The sequence below is a fragment of the Perissodus microlepis genome, chromosome 11 (genome assembly GCF_051167445.1).
Source record: "Perissodus microlepis isolate ML-2025 ecotype Zambia chromosome 11, ASM5116744v1, whole genome shotgun sequence".
Lineage (NCBI taxonomy): Eukaryota > Metazoa > Chordata > Actinopteri > Cichliformes > Cichlidae > Perissodus > Perissodus microlepis.
The window spans coordinates 9579617-9599149 of NC_140471.1; the positions used below are offsets into that span (position 1 = coordinate 9579617).

At 40.1% G+C, this 19533-nt stretch overlaps 1 protein-coding gene across 2 annotated transcripts in view; it reads left to right on the forward strand.

Annotated features, from left to right (window-relative positions):
• Nucleotides 1–19369, forward strand: part of LOC146377252 (collagen alpha-1(XIV) chain-like) — a 153116-nt gene extending 133747 nt beyond the window's left edge. Inside the window, exons 41-48 of one of the 2 annotated variants that reach the window (XM_084942671.1) lie at nt 2928–2981; nt 3084–3155; nt 5704–5739; nt 7886–7952; nt 8095–8286; nt 12070–12147; nt 13201–13356; nt 17152–18368. In XM_084942671.1, the coding sequence (XP_084798797.1) occupies nt 2928–2981; nt 3084–3155; nt 5704–5739; nt 7886–7952; nt 8095–8286; nt 12070–12147; nt 13201–13356; nt 17152–17180 (684 nt within the window). In that variant the 3' untranslated portion in view covers nt 17181–18368. Of the gene's footprint in view, nt 1–2927; nt 2982–3083; nt 3156–5703; nt 5740–7885; nt 7953–8094; nt 8287–12069; nt 12148–13200; nt 13357–17151 lie in introns of both variants that reach the window. The other variant, XM_084942672.1, reaches the window with a different exon arrangement.
• Nucleotides 19370–19533: the final 164 nt, after the last annotated feature.

The window sequence follows — 19533 nt, forward strand, 5'->3', positions numbered from 1 at the left end:
CGCTGTCTGGCAGAGGAAGATGGAAACAGCTTGAATACACTGAGGGGGGGCAATTAAACACAGGTGCAGCTCATTATGGTGGAGCGCACAATCACAAAGGTAGGAAATGCACCAGAGCAGGAGGTATCTGAAACAACAGACACGGGGAGGTACAAAATCTAACAGGAAATTACAGATATAATCAACAGTTAAAAACATAATTTTGGAGCCCTGGTGGGACATCGCAATCACCAGCCTGCACTGTATCATACACTCAAGGAATACCGTGTTTACCAACCTAATTATTGAGTGTAATCGTGTTCAATTACTTTTCAGGAAGCAATTTTAGCTGCTCTCGATTGGAGAGGCGTCCCCTCTGCGCCACTGTGCATGACTGACCTCCCACATTAATATTTCATCAACATGCTACAGATCTGCCGTGAATTTTATGTTTTTAAAAATAACCCACAGTGCACTGGTGTGTAAACTCGCAAATTGTTAATGAGAATTCAGTTTCCATGCAAATAGAGAAAATATCTCTAATCAGTGCTTTAATTGCTGTGGAATTAAATCCAGCAGTGCTCTCAGGCTGAATGCATCCAAAGAAGGAGGGAATAGCGCTAAATATCAGTTCATCAGATGTTATCGATGCAACAGCAATTTCTGATATCAACAGTCATTTAACTGCAATATAGAAAGGAAGCTTTTACCAATTGAGCAGTAATTAGAAAAACTTAATAGCCATTCACAATGTGTGTGGTACTTTTGGGATTAGCAATAAATGGGGATTTACACCAGCCACCAGCCTGTATCATCCAGTGTGTACAATGCAAGCTAGGGAAAGCAGATGATCCTTTCCTGATACAGTAAAACTGTATCAGTATCACTCTCCTCCTATGGGCATACACACAGTACAGAAGTCTTTAAGAGGTGTATATAAGCCAAAGATAGCCTGGCTTGGAGAAAAAACAAACACAAGTCTGCCTAAAAGTGAACTGCTGCCAGTTAGAACAGATGAAACAACAGCAACCGTCTCCGAGGTACTTTATTTGTTCGTAATATCACAGAGAAATGGATCAAGCAAAGCTATAAATCTTTATTTTGTCAAAGTTTCCCAACTCAGGAGAAAACTAAGTTGATCCAAGTTTTCCCCAAGATCCAGGCTCATGAAACCCTGATGAAATTCTTTTGAGGGCCATCATTTTGGCTCGCACATTTATTATTTGGGCTCTACCGGTGACTTATAAATTATCCAACACTGCAACGCTACAGTTCTCACCCGTCTGTGTCCTCGCAGGACTTTGCATAGAAAGTTTAAAATTAATACAAAGACTTTTTAATAGAGGTTACAAAAACAGAGCCTGTGCACTGTTTATGGATATTATGCTGCAGTTAGATTAGGCTCCCCACAGTTTCTCAGACTATAGCCCTTAAACCTGCAGCTGCTCTGATTCTGAAATGCAACAGCAGTGATACATTTTCATGAGCCTGACCTCTGTGAGAAAAGGCCGGAGACTGAATTTCTTATTTGAACCTCAGAGACAGAAAAGGAAAAATCAGGATTGTACTATAGCTGTAACTGATGATGTTTGTGTGTACATTAGACATTATATTAGTGCTGGATGGATACATCCTTACTATACTTGCATTAATGAAACATTTTGTGTGATTAAATGGTGAGTATTTAGCGCGACTGCTGGCGGACTTCTGCCCAGGACCTCAGCAGATTTGCTTCACAAAGATTTGAATTCTTGTTGCTCCTCGTTCGCTTCTGCTCAGACTGAAAGGATTTCAAAGTAAAATGTATTCTACATTTTCAGGCATAACTACTGGGAGGATCTGAGGCCCTCTCCAGAGTCCCATTAGTGGGTTGACGAGTGTTTGCTGTGTGACACCAGAGTAACTTTCGCTGAAGAGTTTTTAGATGTCTCATACCAGCTGAGCTATTTCAGAGAAATTCCGGCATATCTTGTTGTGCAATAAGTGCAGATTTTGTTGTGCTGTCACAAACTGCTTAGATTTATTTGAAAGGATGACAGTTTAAGTTTGGTGACAGTAGGATGTAGCCCCACTGGGGAGTCTTCATTTGTGTCATACTCTCCATGTTTATGTTGCTTTGTTGTTATTAATGGATGGCTTCCCCTCACAAAGGTTAATCTGAGTCTGTTAAGACTGAAGGGGACTCAGTGTTTAACCACAAAGTACATCCAAACTGGAATGAAAGGATTAGCTTAACCTCAGGTTAAGCTGTTCTCCAGACCACTCCGATGCCGTGTTCAGCGTCCAAACTGTGTATTAATAACAGGGAATTTGTTCAATTCGAATTACAACTATATTTTGACATAAAACAAGTCCACCATCATGTCATTTAAAATGATGTTATTATATGCGGGCATTCAGAAAATTGGCCTACACAATTTCAGTGTGCTTCTGATGTAAAAACTGTGCTTTTGAAAAAGAATCACCGCATAGTACATAAATGTATCGTGCATGAAGCGGTAGAGGTGCATTTAAAATCACAATAACAATCACCTAAAGGTTTATATTGTAAGGTAAAGATCCTGCAGCTATAAGCGAGCACTTGGTAACAGTGGGAAGAAAAAACTCCCTTTTCACAGGAAGAAACCACCAGCAGAACCAGGCTCAGGGAGGGGCGGGGCCATCTGTCAGGACCGGTTGGCGGTAAGGGGTGAGGATAGACAAAAGACGCAGTGTTGAAGTGAGTCAGGGATGAATAATAACTTATGATTAAATGCAGAGCGGTGTAAAAGAGAGTGAAAAATAATAAAACTGTGTTTTGTATAAAATGAAAGTAGATTTGATTTGGTGTGTGCAGTTACCACCGGCAGAAGCTGCAGATGCAACAGCGTTTAGGTTCCCAGAGAAGCCCACAGGAATTAAAAGAGTGCAGCTGACTTTAATAAATGTACTTTATTTCACTCATGCAGGGTCTGCCAGGTAATACTGGACCACAAGGACAACGAGGACCCCCAGGACCAGTTGTAAGTCTGTTTTCTTATTAGTTCCACTGTGATTTTGTGTGAAAAATCCACTTGATCCCTCAGCTTTCAGCCATCTTTGTTCTCCATCTGCACCTTTCTCAGGGAGCACCAGGAGCACCAGGAGCTCCCGGATCAGGTGGGCCAACAGGGCCACAAGGGGATCAAGGAGTTCCTGTGAGTGAAAATGTTTTTTTTTGTTTGTTTGTTTTTCGGTTTTGTTTTTTTGTTGTTGTTAAGATTAGTATCTTAATAACAACTGCATTTATATGAGGACTTTGCAATGAAATATTATGACATGATGCGCTGTGTATGCTGAGAAAACACCTTATTGTCTGACCAGAACCATATTAACCAACCCTCACATAAACCTCCCTACACAAAGTTTAGGAAGTGTAAATACACATTTTGTTTTTTTCCTCATATTCAGATGTAATTAGTCCTTGAGGAAGTCTTGTTCTCTTCCACTTTATATTTCCCTTTTCCTCAGCTTTTGAGCAGTAATCAAACTAACATCACAACATCTGCCAAGGAGGTCATGTTTTTGGTAGTGTGTGCATATGGGTCATGTTAACAAGAATTCATCTTACATCCACCAAGGTGCTTAAAGTCAACTTAATGATTTACTGGTTGCAAATTGAGAAAAAGCCTTAAAACTTTTATTTTAGCTTTAATATCTGAAGTACAGTAAGTCAGACTTGTTTAGCCCTTTAAAAGAATTTGTGCAGGAAACATAATTTTAGATGAGGATGCTGAGGAGAAGGTGTGGGGATCCATGCTTTGTGTAATGCTAACAGGAACAGATGATACTGTGGATTCCTGTGACAGCTAATCTAGTCTTGGGTCAGCTTTGCAGGCCAGCAGCAAGTTTGGCTCAGACAGTAGGGCTATAAATCACTTCCTCTCTCCTCAACATATACCCAAAAACAGTGAGAGATCACATCTGGCGATTCTACGAGATACAGAACGAGGGGGGGAAGCAAACACTTTATGAATGTACAAACATGCATCTATTAAATGAATGGAAAAACATTTCCCTTCCTGGCGTTTTATTAAACTTTGAGTTTCAAACTTTATCTCAACCAGAAATTACTGATTCAGTGTCTGTTCTGCCCCCTGCAACCTTTCACCAGTGCTGCAGGAGAATATTTTTCTTCTTAAACAAGTTGTTTAAAATAGCAGACAGTTAATTCTGGAGGGAAATTTACCACTTTGCTTCAGAAGTGAGTCCTAGAGTACTCTACCTGTTTGTCTGAGGTAGAACCTGGTACATCTATCCCACTACTCTGACAAATTAGATAAGAGACAGTTTCTTGAGCACAGAGTGAGCATAGAGCTTAAAAATGCAGAGAAGAAGGTCATTCTGCACTTTCTACAAATTCTTGCCTCGAGCATCTAATGTGAAGCCCAAACTGTTCTGTTAGGGAAGACATGGTGCATCTGGAAATGCTATGCGCCATCTGTAAATATAGGGATTTATGAAGCTTTTTAATAGAGACCCAGAACAAAACATATGCATGGAGGTCTTTGGAAGGGAGAAGACTGAGTGAGAATCTAAATTTGCTTTACTCCTTGATTGACTTGCATATTTGCCAAATCTCATTCTGGTTGTCAGTAGATGTTGAAACACGTCGTAGCTCTCGCCAACGTCCTGAGTTTGTGGGACTGAGACCAGATACAGTTTCTGGATGTGGTTTCCAGCTAGTCAACCACCTGAGGGGTTGACTAGCTGGCGTTTGCCAGTTATGAAAAGGAAAAAAAGGAACAAACCTAGTGGCTGTTTTATGAGTCCACATTTGAAGTCTTCGTAAGTGGACTTTCCTTCTCAGATAAAATGGGAAATATTTTGAGTGAAAAAACACCAACTCTGCACTTTGGAAAGACTCTTTGTATACAAGACATGATGGAAAGACACTTTTGATTGAGTCATAAAAGAAATTTGATTTATACCAGAGCTGTTCTTCTGTCTTTCTTGTGCTCTTTGGCACCTGATGAGATAGTCGACATTTATGTGCCCAGGAAGATTCAGAACCTCCAAACAGGCACACAGCGGAGGTCCAGGAAGAGACTTTTATTGTTCAGACCTGCACTCCAATTCAGCCACTGTGTCAAATGTTGGCAAAGCCTTTTTATCATCTGTGGTATAATATGCATATTATATCCCAGGCCAGCATGCACGCATTTTCTCTATCCCTCTCAGCTCAGCCTCCCTCACACACACAAACGCAGCCTGTCAGTTGGTGGTCAAGGACACGTTTTCCCAAGATAAACAAAACTATTCAAAAGCTGCAGCAGCATCAAACTTATATTTATTGTATCAGCTCACGGTTCACGCGGCCAGGAAATCTTTGTCTTTTATTTGCCTCTGATATGCAAGCTTGGCAGGTATTTCAGAGTATGCGCGTACTGTGTTCAGATGCATATGCATCTCTGTGCTTTACAGTGTTGACATTGGAGGAAAGCAAGCCCATCCAAGACACAGATGATGCCCTCTGTTTGTGAGCACACTAACTTTGGAGCTCATGAGTGTTATGGAAAGAAAACAAAGACTCTGGGCTCATTTTGTCATATTTTAGATGTATTTAGTTGTACTAGCTGTTATGTCAGAGTTGAAAAGAGATGAAGAGTTGGGGCTTGATAAGATGGGGACAGAAAATGAGATGGCTGTGTGTGAGCATTCAGCCCTGTTGACTGTTTATTCTCCTCATGTGCTTTTATGTTCCAGGGTCCTGCTGGTACCAAAGGCGATAAAGGAGAAAGAGTAAGTCTTTCCACTGTTTTGCAGCTCTTTAGAGCAACTCCTGTTTTACTGGTTTTATTTTGCTGTGGAAATACAGTTATTTTTGCTGAAGTAAAACTTCTAACAATTACTCACGAATACCTCCCGCCCATGTTGTGGAGAAACCGCAGCGTACCGCAGCACGCAGTTACCATTTCCTGTTCGTCTTTTTGCACAAACATTCACTCTATTCCTCTTGCTCTCCCTCAGCCTCGTTTAAGGCGCACCAAATCAAATCAGTGTTCATGGTCCAAATTTGCAGCAGTGCAGGGTCTGTATTTCTGCTGACACGGGAAAGAGGCCGTCACCGCCGAGGGCTTGAAAGACACGCAACTTGCCAGCTTGAATCGAACCTGTAATTCCTGTTTCTGCTTCATTTTAAGCAACTGTTGGGGACATTTGTACCCTGCTGCAGTTAATTTCAGTACAATGTGACATGAAAGGCTCGGAAAAAACGTGCGAGAGGATTTTTTTTTAGATTTTCTTAGTGTATATTTGGGTGAGGTGGCCCAGTTGTGATGGTAGGAAAGCTCTAGTGAATTGTGTAACTCTTAAACAATACATTTTTAATGCAATGTTATTTTTAATGTGTATTCTTGCTCTTATATAAACAAACACCTGATGCTCATAGTCAGAGAGACAGAGGTTCAGATAATCTGACATTAAGGGGCAAATTTAGTAAGCAGGACAAATTAGCAAAGATGCACTCAGTCGAGTGCACGGTAGCCAGTCCACTTCAATAATGATCCGCATTTTATCGAAAGCAGCACACACTTCAGTAACAAAAACAAGCAGACCTGCTCATCGGCGGTGTATGTTTGCACAGCTGTTCTCTGGGTAAATCCGACAGCACAGGTGGAGCATCAGAATAACAGTTGACCAGCACGATATGTGAAAAAAGACAAAGAAATATCGTAGTGTCAGATTTCCATCATTCGCAAGTACTGCGATTGATGCAGGTATTAATTAAAGTAATATTACATACTCTAAGATAAAGACATTAATCTACACATTTCAGATTTCTATGAGTCCTGTTGAATGCTGCATTTGGTACATAAAAGCTCTGATATTAGCTTAAAAACTACATGAAAGTTACGCTCTGTGTGTGTTTGTAATGAGATTTCCCTTCCTGAGTTCTGATCTGTTTCATTAAAATACTTGTTTTTTGAGGACTCGAAATATGGAACCATGCTCATAGCCCTGAGCCATCTACCAGTGGCAATTACACATGAATCCTGCTTGTCCATATAAATGAGACATGCTTCTATTCTCTGTGAAATTTGATGACATTTGTGGTCAATTACAAGCTACAAACCTTTTAAACATTTTCCTCTCTAAATTTTTGCTCGGCAAAACTGACACAGTGCCTCTTAAGTAACTACTGACAACCACTTTTTAAACAAAATGACAATATGAAAAAAAATATGATAAAGAAGACCCAAAATCTTTCTGAGCAGGTAAAGTCCCGTGTCAGTCAACAATGGGACAACATTTCTCTCCCAAAAGACCAACAGCTGGTGTCTTCAGTTCCCAGATGTTTATAGGCTGTTGTTAAAAGAAGAGGGGATGCTACACGGTGCTAAACATGCTGTTGCTGCTATCAAATTGCTAATATTTGTCATAAAATAGTGAATACTTTTTAACATTTGATATTTTTTCTATTTTTTATTGGGAATAATATATGGGTTATGAAAGCCACAAATCATTGCTTTTTAAAATTGTTTTACATGCAATACAACGTCCCAAACATTTTGTTATTGGCTTTGTAATTTCATCTTTTTTGAGATGTAGTCTGGGTTGTTTTTCACACCTCCTGTGTAGTACTCCTCATGACAAGTTAACTGCTTAAAAAAAAGATTAATTTTTAAAATACAAACTATAGAAGCACACTCAACAAAGTTAGCCCAAATAATTAAATCTTGATTTATATTTAATCGTGCAGTTTTCACATACTTACTATGGTTCCGGCTTTCTGTTTTGTGTCAGTGTGGAGTAAAGGTGGAATACACTCATTAAACACCCATAAAAAAAACACCCGCCCACCACTTTATCAACGTCTGGTCTGGAAGTTTATGTCTGTGTGGTTGTGTAAAGTCAGATCCTACGAGCTCTGTGTTTGTTCTTCCAGGGTGATGTGCAGTCCCAGGCGGCTGTGCAAGCTATTGCACGTCAAGTGTGTGAACAGCTCATCCAGAGTGAGTAATCTCGATTTTTTACAGATTAACACGAGCATGCTTCATTACTTCTGATTTTTTTTTTAAATAACAAAAAATACATAAATGTCAAAAGTTAAATCTGGGTGTTTTCAAATCATTCAATCTCCACCATCTATTTCAGGCCACTTGTCGCGTTACAACTCCTTCCTGAACCAGATCCCCATGCAGCCAGCGGTGTCAGTCCGAACAGTGCCTGGACCACCAGGAGAGCCGGGAAGGAGAGGCCCCCCTGGTCCTCAGGGAGAGCAAGGTCCACCCGGGAGGCCAGGCTTTCCCGGTACTAACGGCCAGAATGGGCAACCAGGCGAGAGGGGTGAGACATAAAGCTGTGCTCATGGTTAAAATCAGAGTTTGTTGACATCAGACAACTCTGATGTCAACAGGCACACATCGGTCATTTTTTTTTCCTTATCACTGCTATGACTGAGGAGTCCATTGTCACTCTTTCACTAACCGTTTTGCCAACATCCCACATTTAACAGCATCAAAAAGACAGAAACTTGAGTATTTATTAGGCATGTGTTTGTGTGTAATATTTAGCAAGACATAAAGAAAAATACAGTCACAAGCCTTTGAAGTAATTTAACGTCTTTAAGACAAATAATAGGAATATTAGCTGCGAGATACACATGAAATAAAAACTGCATATATGGAGTCAGAAAGTAGAGCCCCTAGTGTGAGTTGCACTCTGGGTAAAATAAGTACCAATTTTCTGACTATGAGTACCATCAGATGAACCTGTCTGGTTCTGCTGTGCTCATTATTTCAGCTGTACATTGTCAGTGTCCAGACAGAAACCCGTCATCTCTGTGAATTATACATTACAAATGCTGAATTTTGAAAAGTTGCTTTAAACCCCCAAAAGCTCAACACATTGTGTAAAAAAAAAAAAAAAGAGTTTCCATGTCACTAATTATCAGTGAGAAAAAGAAAGGATTCGGGGAGGGGAAAAAAGCAAGAAATTCTCAAACCCGCCTGCTTGTTTGCTGTATTTTGTAGTCTGTGTAGGTTCCAGACAAACTCACAGTCAGCATCAGCACTCCTGTGAGGTTCAGTCCAGGCCAGAAGACAGTAACTCTAATATCCATGAGGTCATTCCCCTGCCACGAGCCCTCAGAGGAGAAACAGCCTTTATGAGGCTCCATTCTCATCACGAAAACACGCAACCCACACCGAAGAACCACATGCTGAATGAGCCTGCGCACACACACACCCACACACTCACACGGAGAAGGCTTTGGAAAGCTCAGAGCACTTGAACTTGTGTCAGGAAGTGTCAAGGTTCAGGTCTTTGAGTCCTCCCTAATGACATTTATGATCTGTAGCCACTGGTCCACTACAAACACAAACACTAATTTACTGTTTTATAGAGTGAACTGAAACCAGAGTAAGCATCCATTCTAAGATGTATGGCTTTTCATATAGATAACATAACAGATGGTGAGCGCAGGGCTACCAGAATCGGGCTCAACATTAGAATATTTTTCAGTAAAATTGACAGACAGTGAGACAATGGAGTTGCAATCATCAAGTTACAGTCATAATGAAGCCACCGTAGTAGAAAACGCATTTTTATTTGAGGTAATGTCAAATGTTTTCCAGCCTCGTGGTGCTTACTTCCTTTTTATTGATGCGATTGATTAAGGCGGCCGTAAAAGCAGCACGGCAGAAAATCTGCACATTAGTTTTATGTGGTTCTTTAATATTAGAGTGTACAAAAAATATTCCATTAGGTCATTCGAACAGCTGCGCAGAGCAGACGTTGGGTTTATCATACATTTTATTGGGCTGATCACAGAGGCATAATTCATTTAGCAAATTTTCTATGAAAATATTCATATAATACAACGTTGGAAGAGCAAGTATTGGACAATTACTCAGAAGCTTAACTACTGATAGAGACAGTAAATGTAAGACCTACTCATCCGAACAAACAAACAAAAGTAGGTTTTGTGCCATATTATACATTGTTTGGTAATAGTGTTCAGACTTAACACTTGTGAAGGTGCAATGAACTCATGTTACAGTCTGTAGACACCTTTAGGTTTGGGACATTTTGGAAGGACGACTACAACAAATGAATGCTTGAAACTACAGTTAGGCTAATAATTTGTTGGAGAAAGACAGCATTTTTGTATTTTTGGCTCCACCGTGGTGGATTCTAAGCCAAACAACCAAGATGGGAATTATTATTTGGAATGTTTTTTTATACACTGTACCTCATTTTTAGACAATCTAAAGTAATTGGACAGCTGAGTGAGGAGCGGATTCATGGCCTGGAGAGGCCCGTTCCTTTGTTATTTCATGAAAAATTGAGCAGACATATATGACATCAATTCACTGTTGAATTTGTATTTGATATTGTAAATAAGGCTCAAAGAGATTGGCCATCGTTAGACTTAAAAAACAAATGAACCTGTCTGAACGTCAATCTGGTTCATTTGCCAAAAGGCATGAAGACAATTAAAATGCAGATAAAGTGCATTAAAAACTCATAAAAATGTTTTTATTTGGCATTTTTAATCAGGAAAAAATAAAAATATGGATCTTAAATATAACAGACAAATAAATAATAATAGTAATAATAAATTAAATAACTCCGATGCAGTTGAAGTCTTTCAGATGTTCAGCTTTGATTCAGTAGGCTGAACAAAAAGATTGCATAAAAATGAGATGAGCTAAATCATTTTTTAAACACAATCCCTTCGTTTCAGCGGCTCAGAAGTAATTGGACAAATTAAATAACTGTAAATAAAATGTTCGTTTCTAATACTTGGGTGGAAACCCTTTGCTGGCAATAACAGCCTGAAGTCTTGAACTCAGAGACGTCACCAGATGCCGGGTTTCCTCCTTGATGCTCTGCCAGGCCTTTACTACAGTGGCTTTCAGTTGCTGTTTGTTTGTGAGCCTTTCTGTCCGAAGTTTAGTCTTCAGCAAGTGAAATGCAAACTCAACTGGCTTAAGACAGTATGTATCTGAACACCTGTGCCACATTATCAGTAAACACGGGTTTCCAAGTACCACTGGCAGCCGTGCACGTTCAAGCCATCACACTGCCTCTGCCACGTTGTACAGATGATGTCATATGCTTTGGATCATGAGCTGTTCCACACCTTCAACATACTTTTTTCTTTCCATCATTCTGGTGGAGGCTGATCTTGGTTTTATCTGTACAAGAATATTTTTCCACAACTCTGCCAGCTTTTTTTTTTTAAGTCCAATCTACCCTTTTTTTTTGCTGAGATTTATGAGTGACTTACACCTTGCAGTGAACCCTCTGTATTTACTTTCATGCAGTCTTCTCTTTATGGTAGACTTGGATATCGATACTCCTACCTCCTGTAGAGTGTTGTTCGCTTGGTTGGCTGTTGTGAAGGAGTTTCTCTTAAACATGAAAAAGATTCTGCGAACATCCACCACTGTTGTCTTCCATGGACGTCTAGGTCTCTTTGCTTGCTCAGTTCACCAGAACTTTCTTTCCTTCTCGGGATGTACCAAACTGTAAATTTTGCCATTCGTACTATTGTGGCAATTTCTCTGATGTTTTTTTTTTTCTATTTTCGCAGCTCATTTTTTACCTGCATGGAGAGCTCCTTTGACTGCATGTTGTCTGTTCACAGCAAAATCTTCCAAATGCAAGCACCACACCTCCAATCAACTCCAGGCCTTTCATCTGCTTAACTGATGACATAACAAAGGAATTGCCCACACCTGCCCATGAAAGAGACTTTGAGTCAATTACTTTTAGTCCCTTTACAAAGAGGTTGGAACTTGTTAAGGAGCTGAAATTCCTAAACCCTTCATCCAATTTGAACGTGGATACCCTCAAATAAAAGCTGAGAGTCCAAACATTATGTCCCTGTCCATTATATAATTGTAATTGTAATATGTTACAGCAAACCGGTAAAAAAGTATTAGGATGTTTCCCTGCCCTTTGAGAAACATGTTGGTTCACCATCAGGTTCATCATTTACTCCACCTGTGCCTTCCCTACTGCATATGAAGCTTATAAACCCTTAATCTGTGCAGGCACCCAAGAGGACAGATGTAAGATGTGAATTTATGTTTAAATGTGCATCTCTTTGTTGGTTTCCAGGTCTGCCAGGAGAGAAGGGAGAAAGGGGGACTCCAGGGGTTGGGACTCAGGGGCCTCGAGGACCACCCGGACCTCCTGGTAAGAGACGAGCCTGGGAATACTCAACACTCTCTCTCCAGCGTTCTCCAAGCTACACATCAAGGCGCTGTAGCTGCTTCTAAATCTGATCATTTGGCATCTTTCTGCTCCTGAACATTTCTTATTGGTGTTTTCAGCTGGAGCTACCGTATGGGAGATATTCACTGTGTTTCCACTGAATAAACCACAGCGGCTTAAAATATTGAAACAATGGAATTAAATGGCACAGAGACTTAATCTGCTTTGGATTTACTTTACTCTCTGTTGAATCGCTGTCTGAGGAAAGCAAGCAGGCATTTTGGACCATGAATATAATTCTCTGTATTGATTTCCCGGTACGCTTTGTGGAATTTGAGGCTCGTGTTATGAAAATATGTCAGTGCTGGGATTTTCTGTTTACTGCGATCAATACTTCTAGAACAAGCTGACAAAACTTTTCTGTGATCAGATAACTAAAAAAAAAAAGGAAGCCCAAACTTCAGATTTTGAAAAAGGAAGTCTCTTCTAAGATGAGGGTGCTGAGGGGAGGTGTGGGGATGGGGGGGGGGGGGGGGCTCTGTCCTCATCCATTGTACTTTTCTGAAATATTTGTGGGATGATAATTTTAGCCCCTGGCAAAAGAAACTCCCATCCAAATATTGATTTCATATTTCTGCTGACTGCTGAAGTGAGTCCTGGTGGGGCAGTTTCTCCTGTGAAAACAGAAAACAGATGCCTCTGGCTCAGCGTGAGCGAAGAACTGTGTTATTCCTGCTCCTGCCCTCATGACATTCACCATCACCTTTCTTATCCACAAGTGACAAACAAATACTTGCTGCCTTCAGATCATGTTTTTCCAGCTAATAGAGGAGACAGGATTTAAAAGCCATTGAAGAGGTGATGGTACAGTGACAGGTTGTACAAAGGCTGCCATTGTTAATTGTGTGGTTTTCCCTTTATTCCTTCACACCCAGCATCACCTGCTGAGAATCGTTTTACTAAATGTCAAGCAAACACTTGGATTTTGGGAGTTTTTGTTGTTTTTTTAACCAGAAAACTTTCCTTAATCTTAAGGTTTGCCAGGTGAAGGACGGACAGGTAGCCAGGGCCCACCTGGTCGACCTGGTAACCCAGGGACACCGGGGAGGCCCGGGAATCCAGGGACCACAGGACCAGCTGGCCAGCCTGGATACTGTGATGCAAACTCCTGTTTGGGATACAACGTGGGAGGTAAATATCATTCACCTTCATGCATTGGTACCATTTTAAATAAAGGATGTAGGATTTGGCAGAGGTACATAAAACCTGACCGATATTGGGTTTTTAGGACTGATACCAATATTTGTCAATTTAAAAAGCCAATATATCGGCCAAATGTTTTGGTTTTTTCAGACACACAAAACATAAGTAGTTGAGTTCTTACTAAGGTAACATGAGATTGCAGTTGTATCACAGTTATAAACAGAATGAAAGATGCATGTTGCTACCGTGATGTCACACATTTATTTCTTAGTTACAAAAAACCAGACGTGATGAGGAGGGATGGATCTGACCGCACACTCACTGGCTACTGACTTGTGATTGACAGATAATCCTCAATATTGAATCATAGTATGACCAAGATTTACAAAGCAGACTTCACATTTTATTCAACATCAGCAAAGATGATTGACTGAACCTATAAAATCATCAGGAAAGTGTTTACAGAAGTCATGTCAGAAAGATGTTTTCCTGCAGACTTCAAAAGGAGCGGAAGTAATCCCAATATCCAACATCTTGTTACTCATTTGTTTTTCAGCTAAATTCTGGTGAAAATCGTAAATACAAAAATGCTTAACTGATATATTTAGTAATTGTCAGTTAGACTGATTTTCTTTGAAAATATGATGAATGCAATTAACAAAGTATAACTTAAAATTATGACTCACGATTGCAGTTACATTGGCAATACTGGTTCCCACATGGAAGTAGTAGTACTTACAGGTTTCTACAGGGAGTGTTACTATGCTGTACTTGTTTTTAATGCTAGTTTAAAGAGGTGTAAAAAAGTAATTCATAATTCCCAAAATAATTGTTATTGCACAAATGAAAAATGTCACTTTGATGAACCTCAATTTACATTCAGTATTCCTGTTTTCAGTGTAATCATTAGCTGTTGTAACCTGTCAGCTGCTTTAAAGCAGCAAATTCAATCCCCATCATTGAGATGCCACTCTCAGATATTTAATGACTGGTTGGAACAAAGCTGCATTACAAAAACAGAGAACGAGGTGATCCACATATTTGTGTGTGCTTTGCTTTTCTGTAATAACTCTTTATCAAATCAAGGCAATGAAAAAGAAAGAGAGGTGCCTGGAAACAAAAGCATCGGTGCAGTTGCCCTAATTTTCCTCCAGTATGGAAAAGCTAATATTCCACATTAGATTTTAGGTTCAAATTATCAGCAAGAATCCAACTACAATGTTGTCTTATCCACACAAAAGGATCAACTGATTTCTCTTTAGGTTTAGTTATGTGTTTTTAATAGCTTCATAACAGAGCAGAATGTGTGCTGCAGACAAATGAATACAAAAGCACATTCATAAAAAGTGTGCACAGTAGGTGAGGAGCTGCCACCAGGAATCGAAATAACATCTTGACTGGAATATTTTTGTGACCAGAGTCAAAACATGAAATATCCAGACCTTACCAAAACATTCTTCACTGCTGTTTATCCAGACTTGCCCTGATTTGTCCTTCTGTATTCGAGCGATATTACTTTTATTCTGAGCAATTTGGTTTATTTTTATGTTTGCTAACTTGCTGCTCTAAGCAGCTTAAACAAAACCAGGCCTGTTTGGTCTTTATACGCCCTTATAAAGCATCTTTTATATGTGTAAAACACTCAAATATTGTTTTCACAGTGACAGCTGTTTCTGGCACAGTTATTGTTCTTGTAAAAGTGTTCGGAGAATTTGAGAGCTACCCGACTTTTATGGCTGTTCCACTGTGAAGTTTATACATTCATGTCCACACCGATGGATTAAGACGTTAGAAGGCCAAAGCTATTCATCTGTATTTAGATCTAATAAAATATGCAGTTGCACACACGTCTTTGACGACTTTGAATATTCATACCGATGAGGCCATTGCAGGGCTTTACAGGGTCTTGGGCCATCTCAGCTTGGACGTTACACGTCTAACAGACTCTGACAAGTTGCCCTGATGATGCATCATCGTCTAAAAGTAGCTGATAGATGAGACATTACTTCATCCATCAAACCAGATTTATTTTATAGTGATGGATTCCAGTCTGAATGGTGTCTTTTTGTACTTTATGACTTGCGAGAATCCTCAGTGCTAGTCCCAAATGTGCACAGATTAAACACAGCCTCCCTGACCACTTAAAAAAAGTTTTTTTTTAATTTTAAAGCAAATAAAATGCGGCCTCAAACTATGTCTTTGTGACATTTACAGTTGCGTTAAGTAGAATTTATTCCTACATTTGTATTTGTCAACCTGAATAGTGTAGTTAACATATCATGGCTCAGTTACTGCATTACACAAGGATCAGTGTCACGGCTTCAAGATGATATATGAGGTTTTTAACCATCAAATGTCAGCCATTACCAATCTAAATATATGGATAAAATATTACATCAAAGGTTATATGTAAATTATTAACTTTAGTTTGGCCTAATTGATCTTATCCCAAACAAGGATGATTAAAGTCCTTTTCCCACATTCCTAAGTTGTTAAAATCTTGTAAAATACACTATATGGATAAAAGTACCGGGCCACCTTCACGTTACGCCTACAGGAGCTGCTTGGCCATGAAAACTCACAGTGCACACTTTCTGTGCTGATGTTAATTCAAAGGGAGGTTTTTCAAAGTCTCCAAAGTTATTGAGTCAGCAGAGCGTCTGAGACTTTTACACACTGGCACTTGATGACCTCACTGTGTGACTTTACGTGATCTGTAACTATGTGGCTGAGTTGCTATGATTGATAAACCCTTGCAATTTGCAATAATCGCACTTAAAGCTGATGGGAAGAAACTTACTGCAGCACAGTTCCACACTCAAATCCAGTGAGCTCTTCAGAACGACCCATGCTTTCACGAATGTTTGTAAAGGAAGATTGCATGGTTAGGTGCTTGATTTCCTACACCTTTGGCAAGTCATTAAGAGGTGTGGCCCAATACTTTTTTGCCTACAACTAAACCAAAAGCTGCTTAGCTAAACATTAAGATGGTACAAAAGGCAGTCCAGCTGTCTTCAAACATACACACTTCACTGGGGTGCTGTTTGCCAAAATAATCTGGTGCATAGCCTTTAGAAAATGCACATTGGTTTATGGGCCTTTTGAGATGGTGAAAGACAGGATGTTGTTACTTTTAGACAGAGCAATGTGAAGTGTTTCACACTATATGTTATGCTCAAGATCAGTTTAAACTGTTTGTTTATATTGATCTTGTAAGAAAAATATGTTTTATATAGATATAAATGGTGATGCATCAGAAAAACTGGCACAAGCTTCATAGGTCTCATTCTTTTAGAGCTATTTTTTCTGAATTTGCCTGAATGTACATTTTTGAATGTGTTGTATTTAACTTCAACAGATGTCTTCCTAAGATCTCAGTCAGGGTGACTCATAAGGCGTGTTTTCCTTGTCATCTGTTTTCCGTGTTAGAAATCTTTATTTGCACTTTCTAACATCCAGAAAGGTAAAATAAAGATCTGACACATTTTCTAAACATTCTCCAAACACTTTATAAAAATGTCACAGTGTTTATTTGAACTAATTTCTCAGTTTGTGCTTTTTGTTTCTCCTAAGAAGAAACATAGATTACAACACTGATATTTTTTTTCCACCTCAAAAGCCACATCGAAGCAGCTGAGGAAGCACAGTCGGTGTCGTTTATGAGGTTTAACTCTTTTGGTTCACTGGGTTTTCTTTCTGATATGAAGTAACATCTTCTCTCTGGTTCTTTTTTTCCTTCCCTCTCCTCCCTCTTCTCTCCTCCCTGCATCTCTCGTTCTGAAGTTCAACAGGACTATAGGAATGACTACTGAGGAGCATTCTTGAACTATGCTCCTCTCCTCCACCTGTGCTCACCTCCTCCTGCGTCCTCTTTTAAAAAGAAAAGACTACATACTGAAGAAACTCCTGTTATTCCCTAAAGGCTGCCATATTTCCTGGGATGGATAAGTCCTGACACTTTTGAAACTGTAGTCCCTGCAGCAGCGATTATCACATTTTTCTTCTCTGGAGACCTTTTGTTTTGTTTTGTTTTTTTAGCTATTTCTAAGATTTTTGTTCTTTAGGGTTTTTTTTTTAAAGGCACATCAGTTTAAAAGCAAGGTGGTTTTCTCATTTTAGAAATTGTTACGCCGTCGTTTGGTGCAAGTTTTTAGACAAACACACCAGATTTTCAGACTTCATGCACCCGTGAGTAAAGTATTTTGATAAGAACTGCTTCATTAAACTAGTTATTTTCCCGTGTTGAAGGAAAAGTACGAGCAATTTGACTCACTTTTCCACTAAAAACAGCCACACCTGTCGACAGATACTCGTGTATGCAAAGCTTTGCTGCCGCAGCCTTTGCTTCACCCTGCTTTAAACTCAGATCTCATAAAAGCTAATCTCATCTTTCAAAAGCTAGACAAATCAGCTAAATAGTGATGGATTGCTTTGATGCTGACTGGCTGCTTTCATTACTGAACATCCCAGCTATTAGTGCATCTCAGTTTCTGCAAGATGGACAGAAAATCTCAGTTTTTTTACGCCTGATAAAATGTGATCATTTTCATTCCTGGAAAAATAATCACATCTGGGCGATACTGGGGCAGAGATTAGATCAGTCTTCAGTTCCATTAAACTACTTCCTTATTAACCCAATCTTTTGGACTCTGTCCCGGGTCCTGAATCTGCTTCTGCAGAGAAGTCATTTCACCATCAAAGAAGTAAGAATTGTTGACTGGTTGAAATGATTTTAACCTGCTGTGAAGCTATTTCTGAATCTGTGCATGCCTCACTTTCCCGCTCTGCTTCTTTTATACCGTACTCTTGTGTTGGCCTTAACCTCGCTCCACGCTCTCCTGTAGTACTGGCTTTGTGTTCGCTGTGCTGATGCAGAAACACTCTGACTGATCCTAAATATTCCCACCACCCCAGTTCAAGCTTTGCCTCATGGCGCCTACCAGCCCTACAGTCCTCCCTACAATCAGCCACACCACCCTGCTGCAGAGGCTTACGACAACCGAGGAGGGGGTGAGGAGGAGCAGGACCCCTATTATCGTGGTTATCCCCCTCAGTACTACCCTCAACAGCCTTCTCAGCTGGCACACATCAACTACGGTTACCACTTAAGCCCCACCTACTCCGAAGACGTGGAGCTGAGGTCACCGGGCGTCGCCGGGAGGTTTTTGCGGGATGTCGACGTAATGGAGGAGAGCGAGGATGGAGGACTTTAGATGAAAGACGAATTAAAGTCCTCTAGATAAGGACACAACACAGATGTTCCCACAAAACGCAAAGAGCTGAGACATGCATATAAAACACCTGAAACTGTGGCGAGAACTTCCGTCCCTTCCCTCCCGTGTCCCCGGTGGGATCCCCCAGCCCCACCCCCATCAGGTGAAACATTGTAAATAGCTCTGTGGACTCTTGTACCATATCTCTGTAAAAGGGAGGTCCGAAAAGTGCCTGATCTATGTTTAGCAACGCCCATTTGATAATGTCAAGGTAAGACTTGTTCCTTCCCATCTCACAGCCAATTTAGCAACTTTTGTGTGGAGCTGCATGGAAGTGGAACCCGCGTTTCTTGTTTTGGTTGTAACTAACTGGGTTGTTTTAGTTCAGCTGGTAACATTTGCGCAGGCTGCTTTTTTATAATGATGAATCATGTTTCCTCTGGTTGTCTTTGTTTTTGTACCAACTGTTGAAAAGTGGTGTTCTTAGTGGACATGAAACCCAGACCAATCAAACTCCTTTCCCTGAACACTTAGAAGCACACTTAAAAAAAAAAGATAATTTCTTTTTAATTTGAACATTGGCGCTCATTACTGTTCTGGATTTTATTTTATTTCGGGGGGCTTTTGTGAATTTAAAGAACATTGTTATGTTCATTATGTTCCCTTTTATTTCTTATGCAAATTTGGGCCTGCTCACTGTGGAAGCTGTTTGCTCACTGGCTGAACTGTGACCTCTTTCTGGAATAAGACCTGAAGTCAGTTATTATTACAAAAAAAGAAGAAGAAAATCCTCTCGCCTCTCTGTGAAATCAATAAGAACCCCCTCTTGCACTGCAGTCAGAAAAACAAGCAGCAGACGTGTTGCTACGAGCTGGTCCCGGTCTGGATTTTAACTGTCAACCGTGAATAGCTTTAATAAGGAATGTGTCTCGCTACCGCACCCTTTGGTACA